Source organism: Haliotis rufescens, unplaced genomic scaffold (assembly GCF_023055435.1).
Source record: "Haliotis rufescens isolate VD_foot unplaced genomic scaffold, xgHalRufe1.0.p SCAF_8, whole genome shotgun sequence".
In the NCBI taxonomy this organism is placed as follows: Eukaryota; Metazoa; Mollusca; class Gastropoda; order Lepetellida; family Haliotidae; genus Haliotis; species Haliotis rufescens.
In genome coordinates, this window is record NW_025964372.1 from 28,905,717 (window position 1) to 28,920,250 (window position 14,534).

Genomic DNA, 14,534 nt, shown 5'->3' on the forward strand with positions numbered 1-14,534 from the left:
TACAGTAAACATCCTTATCTCGTATACGCCTCTACACTGACGTGCAGTTGGACATATAGCTCAAGATACACGTGATAATCGTATTTATCTTTATTATGCCTCAAAGTGAGATAGACCAATCACAGAGCAGAACTACTAACCCCACATGAGCCCGTATACCGTCAGTAAAAATCCAAGATGGTCGGGTAGCCCGGTGGTTAAAGCGTTTGCTCGTCACGCTGAAGACCCGGGTTCGATTCCCGACATGGGTACAATGAGTTAAGCCCATTTCTGGTATCCCCCGCCGTCATCTTGCTGGAATATTGCTAAAAGCGGCGTAACACACAGGGACGGTTCACCACCCATTGTATTTGCGACTGAAAATGGAGTTTCGTGTTTGCAAAACAAAAGTACCAAAACATATTTCGGGTCACGAACATTATTTGTCATACATTTCGATATGATTATATACAAAATCAACTTTAACCAAAAATATTATTGAAAACTAGGAGACCGCCGTTGGAAGCGAAAGAATACACTCTGGTCAAGTAACAAAAATGGCCCTTTGCGAAACCAACAGTCTCGATTGACGAATTCAGTGAGTAATTAACAGTTTATAACTAAGCGTTTTCCAGAGAATAACAAACGGCAAAAAGTGATATTAACTCCATAAATGACCATCTGTCACTATTTTGCCTTGTCAATGAGGACCTAACGTAATAAGGACGTCAACACTTACGATAAAGGGAGACAATTTAAGGGGAGTTAATTCTTGTATGAAAATAGTTCCGTCAAAGTGTTTTGTTCACTGCAGTGAAATATCAAGTTTTATGTTCACTGCAATAAAAATATCTCTTTTCTGAACTTCGGAAAACTCAGTCTTTCACACTGAAGTATATGATAAATGACTTTATTTATAAAAAAAATATAGAGAAAAAAAGCTTACAAGCTTACAAATAGCAACGTCATAGAACCCACACTCCGGCGCAGTGGCGACTCAGCATAACACTATGGGCGAGGCTAGTATGTGGCGATCACATGTACGTTTTCTGGGGTACGAGTTTCAAGCATTTTGTTTATAGAGAACAAAACAACAATCCTCCAAGAATTATGTTATCGTTTGTCCGGCATTACTGTCTAGTGTTTAGTCCAATCAAAGATTTGTGTTTTATATTAGTATCGATGTCCGATCATTAGCATCCTTGATATTCCAGTGCAGTATATCTACATTCTGTTAATATAAATACCCGAAAGCCATTCGTCACTCTAGCTTTATCTGAATCAGATTCGAATCACCTGACACAACAAAAAGCCAGGAGAACTGTAGATATGCGACTTCACTTTCCAAGTTAAGTAGCGAATTGCTCCGGTTTATTTAATGAGAGAATGTATAGGCATACAGTGCTGGATAATTACCCAGGATGGGTTATTTCATCTGTATCAATCTATAACGAAACGTAATAAACGTTGCCTGTCATGTATTGTGTGTGCGTCATTGTGTGTGTGTGTATTAGAATAGGTCTTCAGCAACCCACGCTTGCCGTTAAAGGCGACTATGCTTGTCGTAAGAGGCGACTAACGGGATCGGGTGGTCAGGCTCGTTGACTTGGTTGATGCAGGTCATCGATTCCAATTTTGTGGATCGCTGCTCTTGTTATTAATCACTGGAGTGTCTGGTCCAGACTCGATTATTTACAGACCGCCGTCATAGAGCTGGAATATTGCTGAGTGCGGCGTTAAACAACAAACAAACAAACAAACAAACCAAACCAAAGTAAGTAGATGTAACTCAACTGTGTGCATTGTTGCTCATAATGTATCAATCACTGGAACGTCTAGTCCAGATTCATTTATTTACTGGACTGTGCGGCGTTAAACAACCAACCAACCAACTGCAATGTAATCGGCCGCCGAAGTAAACACTGCTTTCATAAAGCGGACATTATAGACAAGACACGAATTTCATAAGACGAAAACGGTTCATAACAATTATTTAATAAACATCTGGTGAACAAACATTGTCACCCCCTATAGGTATGTAGGTCACAAGACTGGGCTGTGAATCAGTTGCATTGTCGTCTCTCAGGACACAAACCCATTCAAAAGAATATCAAGTAAAATAATCAAGCTACGTGGTCCCCGTTCAGTAGATAGCCTTGATGATCTTGTACACCATGAAGAAGGTGGCCCCATAGCCCGTGAGGTACGTGGCAGCTCGGGTGGGTTGGGGAAGAGGAAGGAGATACGCCACGGTGTGGAGAAGGCGAGACGCCGCGAATATCTGGAACACTCGGGTCGCCTCGGTAGCTCCCGGTTTGGTAGACACGTACATCAGACCGACCAGCACGAACGGCAGGACATTCTCGAGATCATTCAGGTGGCATCTGAGAACAGAGTGAGTGAGTGAGTGAGTGAGTTTGGTGACGCCGCTTTGGGCGGTATTTTACCCTGTCCGTTTTATGTGAGAGGAAAAACCGAAGTCTCTAAGACGTTTACCACTTTGATGAAACGGATGACCTAGCGGGTATGGTGCTGACAAATCTAGAAACATAATGAGGGTGATTCTGGGTTCGAATCTACAGTCATGGGTTTATTGTGCACCTAAGGGACGCAACTCTGCACAGGGAATTGTGGCGCCTTAGACAACTGCTGTGTCCCAATTGTGTTGCGTCAATGACTTTCATTCATATCATACATGTGTAATTCTAGCAGGTTGCAGACCGCGGGCACAATAAGAGTATCCAAATCTACTTAGAACCAGACGTCATGCCTTTCATCTCCCGGTCAGGTTATACCTCCTACATATCGTCCTTACTTAAGAATTAAAAAAGTAGGGGTTGTTTATCGTACAATATAAGATAGCTGCGCGATAATTGGCAAAGAACAATGAAGAACGAGGCGTGGTTTATTTCACGATAAAACATTGATATGTCATGACGTTATTTCTGGAGATTCGAACGTTCGCGACGTCATATATTGGACGATGTTATTTTTGAGAGAGGAGTGTCTAGTGACTGGTTCCCCATAGATGTAGCTGGACAACGCAGATAAACGCGATGGCCGAACGATCGCATCCAAAATCGGGAGTGATATAGCAACCGGTATTTGGGAGACAAGATGCAGGTAATCGATGTGAGGATTGTGAGAATATGCGGGAAATATCCACCTGTGCATAAAATGGACTTATCCGACATTGCCGAGCGCGGATTCTTTTGAGGGCGTCATCATTATTAAAATACGTGTAAATAATTTTGAAGCTTGCACATTTTATCATCACTCTTCAAGAGGCCGTACATTATGTTGATATCTCATATAAGAAATATACAATTCCCACTCGTCGTTTATTTCTTAATAAAACACTACAGGGAGAATAAACCATGAGGGACTATCTCATGTACGTTGTCTGGTGTGCGAGTTTCAGTTGTCTCAATCCGATTACCAAACATCGGTTTTTAACACAGATGATTACCAAACATTGCTTTCTTAACACAGCTGATTACCAAACATCGGTTTTTGACACAGATGATTACCAAATATTGCTTTCTCAACACAGATGATTACCAAACATCGGTTTTTAACACAGACTGATTACCAAATATTGCTTTCTTAACACAGATGATTACCAAACATCGGTTTTTAACACAGATGATTAACAAACATTGCTTTCTTAACACAGATGATTACCAAACATTGCTTTCTTAACACAGATGATTACCAAACATCGGTTTTTAACACAGATTGATTACCAAATATTGCTTTCTTAACACAGATGATTACCAAACATCGGTTTTTAACACAGATTGATTACCAAATATTGCTTTCTTAACACAGATGATTACCAAACATTGGTTTTTAACACAGATGATTACCAAACATTGCTTTTTAATACAGATGATTACAAAACATCGGTTTTTAACACAGATGATTTCCAAACATTGCTTTTTAACACAGATGATTACCAAACATCGGTTTTTAACACAGATGATTACCAAATATTGCTTTCCTAACACAGATGATTACCAAACATTGCTTTCTTAACACAGATGATTACCAAACATTGCTTTCTTTACACAGATGATTACCAAACATTGCTTTTTAACACAGATGATTACCAAACATTGCCTTTTAACACATATGATTACCAAATATTGCTTTCTTAACACAGATGAATATCAAACATTGTTTTCTTAACACCGATGATTACCAATCAATGCTTTATTAACAATTTACAATGTAGTAAAATCCGGCAAAGTAAACGGACATGCTTCACAAGAGACGGATTTCATAAGACACAAACTGTTAATAATAAGTATTTAATAGTCTACATTTGAGACAATGATGACATAAATGGACATCTGGTGAACGAACATTATCACCCCCTGTAGGTATGTAGGCCACAAGACTGCGTTGTGAATCAGTTGCATGGTCGTCTCTCAGGACACGAACCATTCAACAGATTATCTAGTCAAACAATCAAGCTACGTAGTCCCCGTTCAGTAGATAACCTTGATGATCTTGTACACCATGAAGAAGGTGGCCCCATACCCCGCGAGGTACGTGGCAGCGTGGCTGGTTTGGGGAAGAGGAATGAGATACGCTACGGCGTTGAGAAGGCGAGACGCCGCGAAAATCTGGGTTTGGTAGACACGTACATCAGACCGACCAGCACGAACGGCAGGGGTGAGTGAGTGAGTTGGGTTTAACGCCGCTTTTAACAGTATCCCAATTATATTACGGCGTGTCAGCTTAATGTGGGAGGAAAGCCCGAAGTGATGCAGGTCTCAGACGTTTACCACTTCGATGAAACCCACGAGCACGGGTATGGTGCTGACAAACCTAGAAACGTCATCCACAATCATGGGTTTCTGGCGTGCCCAAGGGACGCAACTCTGCACAGCGAACGGCAGGACATTCTTGAGATCATTTTCAGGTGGCATCTGAGAACAGAGTGAGTGAGTGAGTTTGGTGACGCCGCTTTGGGCAGTATGTCCCCCGCCGTGATATTGCTGGAATATTGCTAAAAGCGGCGTAAAACCAAACTCACTCACTCACTCACTCACTCACTCACTCACTCACTCACTCACTCACTCAGTAGGTTCAATAAAGATTTGATAAAGTCGTAGGTCAAGGTCGCTACATGGAGCCTGACTCTATTCGCCTATTCTCTCCATGGGACTCGAGATTGCGGAACTCCTACCAGGCTTTACCTGAGTCATCTCTTAAACCCCATACTGGTAGGCCAGTAAACTGAGTCGCTGCTGTGTCCAAATTGTTTTGCGTCAATGACTTCCGCCTCAGCTATTTCAGTCATATCATACATGACAATCGAGTGTGTAATTCTAGCAGGTTGCAGACTGTGCACAGTTAGAGTATCCAAATATACTTAAAATCAGACGTCATGCCCTTGTTCTTCCGGCCAGGTTATACCTCGTAATATCGTCCTTGTATAGAGGATATAGAGAATCTCACCCTCGTGTCATTTGATATCAAATATATCAACACGAGTTGATAAAAGTGGAAAAATTCCGAGGCTTACCGAGGATTTTTGACACTTTTATCAACGAGTGTTGATATATTTGATAACAAAAGACACGAGGGTGAAATTTTATTTATCATCCAACATCATTCTTCCAACTTTTTCAATTTGTAGACAGTAATTAGCAGTGTCTTCAGTGTAAAAAGTACTGCTAACAGCTTCAGTAGCAGAGCCATTAGTGATGTCATTTGATTGTGACGTCATGGTAAAATGACGTCACAATGGTCTGCAAAGCACTGGGATTTAATTTCATTGCAGCGATATCTACAGTGTAGATATCGCTTGATCTCATCCAAGCGATATCTCCTGTGGGAGCCAGTTTTGGATGATAAGTTATATTTGTGTTCATGTCTATGTTTCCTACACGAGTGTCAGAATTCCGGTATGTCCCGAGCGAGAGCACGGTGAATACCGGAATTTAGGCACGAGTATAATGTTCTATTTATTACCGAGGAAGATGTCTACATACAGAGGCGAATTTTAATGTTTTCTTATAAGGACAGCAAGTCGCAACAGCAGCGGAACCACAATTTGTCGAATGACGTCAACAATCTTCAGCCGTGACGTAGTTTCTAGTGTGACCTCACGTCACAATAAGATTCGAATGACGTAAACAATGCCGTCCTGATGACGGAAACAATACACTGTTGTCTCGTGATGTGATTTGACCCTGTGTGTGTTGGGGGGAAATGGCCCTGAAAGTTTTCCATCCGACAAAATCCAACTTACCTGATTTCTCAAAATATTTCATGTAGTAACTAAACTAAACCGATCCTGTTTTCATTCATATGATTATATGTTGTTGGGAGTTACTAAATACATCCAGTCTCCCCACAAGGTAGGGTTTCATCGTGACCGGCAATAGTGGTAAGTCCATCTCGTGCAGTGCGTATTATATATAGAATGACAGATTTGAAAAGCAGGGCAAAACACAAGAATGCGTGACAAAAGAGGCCACTAAACTCAGGTATACAGGAGGGTGGGGGGGAGGGTTTGGTTGGTTGTGCCTCAAAACTTATGGATTTTTTTTTCATTACCGTCTGACCCTCTCCACGCTGACGTCCGTTGTTGTCGCCTCCGTGTGCTTAGATCTGGCGAATAGTGCAACATCTTCTTCATTAGCAAACGCCTGGAAACAAATCCAATCAATGAGTTCACTAAAAACTAAACCCACAGCAATGCACTGCGACCCGAAGTTTTGTATTTACTAGTCCTCCATATTCTCATATACATAAATATAGTCTATATTCGACTGCATGCTGCTTATTTATCTTTCAACATTTAAGGTACGTGTAAAATAGTCCTAGTTGTTAGTATTCCACAGTTGGTGAATACTTATGAAGTACAGTCATTAGTATGAAATCGATAATATGTCAATGTTGGCAATAACTGAATTTTAGCTAAAAATATAACTTGTGATTTTCACAAAACTTTGTGTTTTACTTTCTTTATCAACGCTTAATATATATGAACCATATTCCAGCTATATGACTACGGTCTGTAAATAATCGGGCCTGGATCGGACAATCCGGTGATTGATATCATGAGAATCAATCCACGAAATTGGGTTTCGATGACATGCATCAACCAAGTCAGCGAACCTGACCACCCGATCCTGTTAGTAGCCTCTTACGACAAAGCATAGTCGCCTTTTACGGCAAGCATAGGTTGCTGGGGACCTCTAGTCTTATCCGGAATCCCCACGAGTGAATATATGAAAAAAATATTTCTTCGAGGAGAAACAAAGTGAGAATAAATCCTTATTTATTAAAACACAAATGGGATGCATGGAGCTGGCCAGTTGTTATTATAACCCCTTCAATTTTAAACATGACAATTCACGTGACCACAAAGCAGTGTAATATTGAAAAAACGCCTTCTTCAACGTGTGCATTATTTCATAACGTGGCATGTTGTGTTCTGGCTACGCATGTTGTGTGTCGGAGAGCTCTTCAGTGTTGTGCTACACTCCTGTGCTGGATCTGTAGCAAGTCGCTGTGTATTGCGAGTTGATAAGTTGCGTCCCTTAGCAGGATCCGCAGGCCGAGAGTTCAAAATTTCAAAATCCACGAGACCGGCAAGAATCCTTTAATTGATTGTCAGCACCATAGGCGGACCCTAAGGGGGCGTTCGGAACCCCTCCCTTATGAAAACCAAATGTAGTATATAGACAACACACTCACACTAAGAGCGGATTTTGTGTTCCAAGTGTATTATGTGTTTATTATATTATGATATGGACCTATCTGACAAACGTCAAGACTTGTGTTACTGCGAGCTCTCTGCTCTGCCGCGTCGTGATACAGGCCTCATAGACATGCACAAGTCTCTAAGGCAATCATTATTAGTTTAATCATAATTATGTAAATAATAAGAACACGTTGTCCCTATAAGGAGTGTACTGTCCACATATCTAGACTTGCCTATTAGGAGGGTAGAATTACTACACATCCATGGACTTTTCTTTCAATACAGCCTTGGAGCAAGGCTACATGCCTCACAACAATTACTGTAACTCGACCTTACACTCTCTTTGTTATTTGCGAACCAGTTTTACAAGTCATGCTCAGTTCAAGGACTAAACCTATTGCAGGCTATCGCGTTATCTGGCGCAATACTACAGACCTGTCGACACATAGTCCCACTTTTTAGGACACAAATGTCATCTTTATACAACCCAGACCTGTTTATCCGGACAGTAAGGTTTCCAGTCAAATCGTCATGATTTACAATTTCTGGATAAATGAACCATGAAAAGGGAATAACCCTGAACCCAGTTTAACGATGCACTATATATATGCTGCAAACCTGTTCCTGCTTGTGTTAAAACAACTTGAACGTTATATACCCATGACCTTCAGCGCTAGCGCAACACACAAGAAAATGCAGTATGGCGGCGATATGAGGAGCAAGCTGTATGACATACCTGTCTTCGCGTTCGATATAAAGCTGTTAATTCACCCATACATAGCGTCTTGGACAGTACCACCGTCGAGTAGAAGGCAAACTTGGAAAACACCGGATTATCTAGAGAGAACGGGCTCGCCATCTTGAACTTTATGTTGAGATAGGTCGAGTTGCTCGGTCCAAATTCCAGCAGGTCTGTTGTCTCTTTATAGGCGACTTATACCGTAAAACTGTTGAATTGCCACCCGGTTGTGAATATAGAGAATCTCACCCTCGTGTCTTTTGATATCAAATATATCAAAACGAGTTGATAAAAGTGCAAAAACTCCGAGACTTACCGAGGAGTTTTTCCACTTTTATCCACGAGTGTTGATATGTTGGATATAAAAAAAACACGAGGGTGAGATTTTATTTATCATCCAACATCATTCTTCCAACTTTTTCAGTTTTTAGACAGTAATACACAGTGTCTTAAGTGTAAAAAGTGCTGCAAACAGCTTCAGTAGCAGAGCCACTAGCGATGTCATTTGATTGTGACGTCATTGTTACCATGACGTCACAATGGTCTGCAAAGCATTGTGATGCAATTTCATTGTAGCGATATCTACACCCACGATGAGATTTAACAAGGGTTTCCAGTTGTGGGTTCATTCTCACCCTATCAATCCCTCATCCCAACCCCCATACAAAATAATGAAAAGGAAAGAACCATATTTTTGTTGGGTGGGAGGAATACATGTAAATACTTATGAACTAGGGGTCATAGTGGTTATACTCACTCACTCAATATCACGTTTCTACCTTTCTACTGGTATTTGCCGAGTGTCATACACGACGTGCATAATTTGTTTGATTGTTGTTTAATGCCGCACTCGGCAATATTCCAGCTATATGACGGAGGTATTTTTTGTTTTGTTTGTTTGTTGTTTAACACCGCACTCAATATTCAAGCTGACGGCGTCTGTAAATGATCGAGTCAGGACCAAGCAATCCAGTGACTGACATCGTGAGCATTGACATGCACCAACCAAGTCAGCGAGCGTGACCACGCGATCCCGTAAGTCGCCTCTTAATACAAGCATAGTCGCCTCTTAATACAAGCATAGTAAACTCTTAAGACAAGCATAGTCGCCTCTTAAAACAAGCATAGTCGCCTCTTAAGACAAGCATAGTCGCCTCTTAAGACAAGCATAGTCGCCTTTTGAGACAAGCATAGTCGCCTCTTAAGACAAGCATAGTCGGCCCTTAATACAAGCATAGTCGCCTCTTAAGACAAGCATAGTCGCCTCTTAAGACAAGCATAGTCGCCTCTTATGACAAGCATGGGCTGCTATAAAACCTATTCTATCCTGGATCTGCACGCGCATGACGTGCATGAAGAGGCGTTGACTAGGTTGTTTTTTTATCTATGACATCATGAGTTAGACTTTCGATCATGCAAGTTTAATGTTAGTTGTTTAACGCCACACTTGATAATATTCCAGCTATATGACAGCAGCCTCCAAGTGATCAGATACGGATATCATGAGCAACGACTCACACCGTCGGGGGTATGATGAAACGCAAAAAGATCTCTGAGTGTGCCTGCCCGATCCATGAGGTCACCTGTTACGATCAGCATAGATTGTTGAGGACCTATTCTGACCGGGAATCACGGAAGAAGAATTTCACGGTGTTAAACCGCTTCCCTAGGCGGTTGTGTTGAACAATAAAGCGATCTGACAGCTCTGTCGACCTCATTGCAACTCATTAAAGTAAATATAACAAAGATGTATAACGATAGATAGGTTCATAGCACTGAAACCACGTAGTGGACTTAACAAACAATAGCCACTGGTCAAGTTACAGGCATCTTCCCGAGGCAAAGGATTAACTGACTAGAAAAGTCCAGGATCTACCCACATTGTTTACGCATCAGGAAGTCGATTTCGTTACGTGATTTTGATTGGACAATGCATTCACTCGTATGTCCAGCCAAAATATAACTAAAAAATTCCAGCCTAGTTCGGCAAGGGTGGAAACTTTAAGAAAAATACAAAAGTACAATAAAACGCTGCAGGGAGAATAAACACTATGAACAGCCTCTTTAAGGATGATTAAAAAAATTAAAAGCTTTAAAAACATTTACCCGTATTTAAATAATTATGACTTCCGCAATAGAATCCGACCCCCGCAATGTCGGACAAGTCCATTCTGTGCCCAAGGGGCGCAACTCTTCACAGCAAATCGCGGCGCCATAGCCGACTGGGCCACCCGTGCCACTTAGCAGTGTGATAAGGGTCCACAGGGTCTGCATTATTGAAGAAACAGGATAAACTTTTTAATATGTTTTGAGTGTCATTACGGATAAATAAATGAGATCTTATCTTTTGTTTTGTTATTTCATCGCTGTTTGGGGACATACAACACCTAACGTATAGGTGATGCTAGAGCATATGTGAACAAAAGCTGATTTAGAAACTTTCGTGAGGGTTTTTTTTTAACATTCGAACATTACCAAATCTAACTGTGAATCGATATTCCCATAATCGGGTTGTTTCTCTAGGTCCAGGTGTGTCCGAATGCAAATCTGGATGTACCAGAATCGCTCGTTACACCGACAACATCATGAACATTATCATGATCACCATCAGCATCATTGACGATGACGCAACATTCGCTCCCAGCCATACATGAACGAGCTTATCCCCGGGCACCTGAAAGTGACAACAACCCAACCCCCTTCCCTAAATCAGTCTCCATCCTCCGTGCATTGTCATTTATTGTATCTACGATCGTCGCTGGTGTATTATGTCAAGGGCTGGTGTATAATGTCAAGGGCCAGTGACATGTGACTAATCTCGTGTACATGATAAGATTTCCTGCTCATTGTCTAACTCACAAGAACGAAGTACTTGACACACGTAACATTGAGCAACAAGTCGCATTTAATCGGAGTCACTTTTAATTTTGTTTGAAAACAACAACAGCTATTTTTCTTTCAGAAGAATACATGATTTCGGTGAAGCGAGACTGATGACGGACAGATTTGAATCGTTTTGTGAGATAATGATTATATAAACATAATTCTATTTCTCATCAAGTTCCGAAGCAAACGTACGTGTAGTAATCGTTGATAATTACTTTTTTCTTAGGACATCACGTGGCGAAGGTCGTGATGATCTCGTATTTCACGCTGAGCTGTCGTACTGTGAAAAAAGCTATACCTTGACTACAATTATTTAATGTTTTACCGATATCCTATCCAACGAAATAACTTGGGGAGGTCGATACAAAACAAACAAACAAAATTATGTTTACAAGTTAACAGTTTTGTACTGTAGCTATCGTGAAGTGGTTTTGAGTCCATCGGTTTAGTGATAAAGACAATGCAGAATTTACAGAAATGTTTCATGTTTACAGTGCCATGTACATATTTACTTCTGTGAGAGGTTCCCTTCTCTTTGTAAGGTGTTTGCAGTGCCCTGTGACTATATACAAAGTATTTTATAAAGTGTCATTTTAAAAGATAACATTACCCTTTTGTTTAATTTTGAAGTTCTGTATTAGTCTTTAAAAAAACTTTTTTATAATTTCTGTGTCTTTGTATTTTCCATATCTATCAGAAATGGAGTGGTCAGGAATATACATGAGGAACATATATATAAGGTCCAAGAGATTACAGATCTGCGACAGGGATCCAGGCGATTACAGATCTGTGACAGGGATCCAGGCGATTACAGATCTGTGACAGGGATCCAGGCGATTACATATCTGTGACAGGGATCCAGGCGATTACATATCTGTGACAGGGATCCAGGCGATTACAGATCTGCGACAGGGATCCAGGCAATTACAGATCTGCGACAGGGATCCAGGCAATTACAGATCTGTGACAGGGATCCAAGAGATTACAGATGTGTGACAGGGATCCAGGCGATTACATATCTGTGACATGGATCCAGGCAATTACAGATCTGTGACAGGGATCCAAGAGATTACAGATCTGTGACAGGGATCAAGGCGATTACAGATCTACATCTTATTTGACAGTATTCCCCTAGTAGGTCAATGTTCTTACACATCCCAGTTCTTACCCCTAGCTTATTTGACAGTATTCCTTTAGTAGTGGTAGCTCGATGTTCTTACCCCCAATACACCGAGTACATTCCAGTTCTCACCCCTAGTTCATTTGACAGTATTCCCACTAGTAGTAGTAGCTCGATGTTCTTACCCCTAACACACCGAGTCCATTCCAGTTTGTACCCCTAGTTTATTTGAAAGTATTCCTACTAGCAGCTCTTACCCCTAATACACCGAGTACATTCCAGTTCTTACCCCTAGTTTATTTGACAGTATTGCCACTAGTAGCTCGATGTTCTTACCCCCAATACACCAAGTACATTTCATTTTTTACCACTAGTTTATTTGACAGTATTCCCACTAGTACCTCGATGTTCTTATCCCTAACACACCAAGTACTTTTCAGTTTTTACCCCTACTTTATTTGACAGTATTCCCACTAGTAGCTCGATGTTCTTACCCCTATTACACCGAGTACATTCCAGTTCTTACCCCTAATTTATTTGACAGTAGTCCCCCTAATATCTTTTCAATCTTAATGAATTTTATATCCAGAAGAACACAAGAACACAATTATTGTAAGAAATATTTAATGGTATAGGTGCGTAGTAAAATATAAGTCACTGGATAAAGACATGTAAACTGGTAAAATGATCCCCATCACGAACAAGGATAAAATACAAATTAAAGCTTAACAACTTCAGCAGCACAACATAACAATTCAGGTTACCATGGTTGCTGGTAAATAACAGTGAAATTAAGCTTTAAGCAAATCATGACAGGAAAGAAAATCACACCAAAAATATTTACAAAAAAGTCATGGCTGTTGTTAAAAAAAACAAGGTTTTACTGGAAACTTCTGATGAATACTCTCCATTACATTCGACAGAACCAATGAAAGAGTTAGTACCGGTAAAACAAATCAAACTGTCACCAGTAGTGACAACATACATCATGGACATATAAGGAAATCAGGTCAAAAATGCTGTACATGAAAATATTCCTTATTCCCATGCATGCATACAACGTTGACTAGAAAACCTAAAACAATCATGTGATTCAAACACATAAATAAATATATAGATGTCTTGAAGTAATAAATCTAGCAAACCAAACAAAATACTCTGCAAAACAACAAACTCTCAAACGTTTTCATTTTCGAAACAGTGCTATCAGAACAGCAATCTCTGAACAGCATTATCTGAACAGCAATCTCTAATCAGTAATATATGAACAGCAATCTCTGAACCACATCATCTGAACAGCAATCTCTAATCAGTAATATATGAACAGCAATCTCTGAACCACATTATCTGAACAGCATTATCTGAACAGCAATCTCTGAACAGTATTATCTGGACAGCAATCTCTGAAGAGCATTATCTGTACAGTATTATCTGAACAGCACTATTTGAACAGTATTATCTGAACAGCATTATCTGAACAGCATTGTCTGAACAGCATTACCTGATCAGCATTGTCTGAACAGCATTATTACGGAAGACATAGATGTTAGGGAAACTTGGGTAAAGCTATCAATAAATACTGCAGGTAAATGAGCAGGAATGTCATTCAATCATTATTTACACTGTGAGTAATGCAAATGGAGTACAGACCATCTTGTGCTGATATTCACCTCTACAATGACTATACCAACACAATGCAATTCTCCATGACACAATAACATGGGACCTTGTTTATCTGGATCCTAGTAATCTGGGTGCTGTCTTCATTCACCTGACGATTCAAGGTGGGAAATTACTAAAAACTTGTTTTCTTTTTGTTCGTTTGTTTGTTGTTTAACGCCGCACTCAGCAATATTCCAGCTATATGACGGCGGTCTGGAAATAATCAAGTCTGGACCAGACAATCCAGTGATTGACATCATGAGCATTGATCGCAATTGGGATACACGGACATGCATCAACCAGGTCAGCGAGCCTGACCACCCGATCCCGTTAGTCGCCTCTTACGACAAACATAGTCGCCTTTTACGGCAAGCATGTGTTGGTGAAGACCTATTTTACCCCGGATCTCACAGGGCCATAAG

At 40.6% G+C, this 14,534-nt stretch overlaps 1 protein-coding gene and 1 long non-coding RNA gene across 2 annotated transcripts; one reads left to right on the top strand and one right to left on the bottom strand.

Moving 5' to 3' along the window:
- Positions 1–1,958: 1,958 nt before the first annotated feature.
- LOC124120372 (microsomal glutathione S-transferase 1-like) lies at positions 1,959–8,649 on the bottom strand. Its single transcript, XM_046483183.2, has 3 exons — positions 8,442–8,649; positions 6,553–6,644; positions 1,959–2,363 (listed from the first exon to the last, which is right to left on the bottom strand). Exons 1-3 carry the CDS (start codon positions 8,562–8,564, stop codon positions 2,123–2,125), a joined length of 456 nt encoding a protein of 151 aa, XP_046339139.1. The 5' UTR covers positions 8,565–8,649; the 3' UTR covers positions 1,959–2,122.
- Positions 8,650–9,431: 782 nt separating this feature from the next.
- On the top strand, positions 9,432–10,792 carry LOC124120389. The gene is made up of 2 exons (XR_006858821.2): positions 9,432–9,479; positions 9,907–10,792. It is a non-coding gene; the product is annotated as an uncharacterized LOC124120389 (long non-coding RNA).
- Positions 10,793–14,534: the final 3,742 nt, after the last annotated feature.

Excerpts from the sequence above, each read along its gene's own strand:
- LOC124120372 (XM_046483183.2), bottom strand. The coding sequence starts at position 8,564 with ATGGCGAGCCCGTTCTCTCTAGATAATCCGGTGTTTTCCAAGTTTGCC. Across the intron at positions 6,645-8,441 it reads TATATCGAACGCGAAGACAG|GCGTTTGCTAATGAAGAAGA; the intron begins GTATGTCATACA and ends ATTTGTTTCCAG. Across the intron at positions 2,364-6,552 it reads AGCGTGGAGAGGGTCAGACG|ATGCCACCTGAATGATCTCG; the intron begins GTAATGAAAAAA and ends CTCTGTTCTCAG.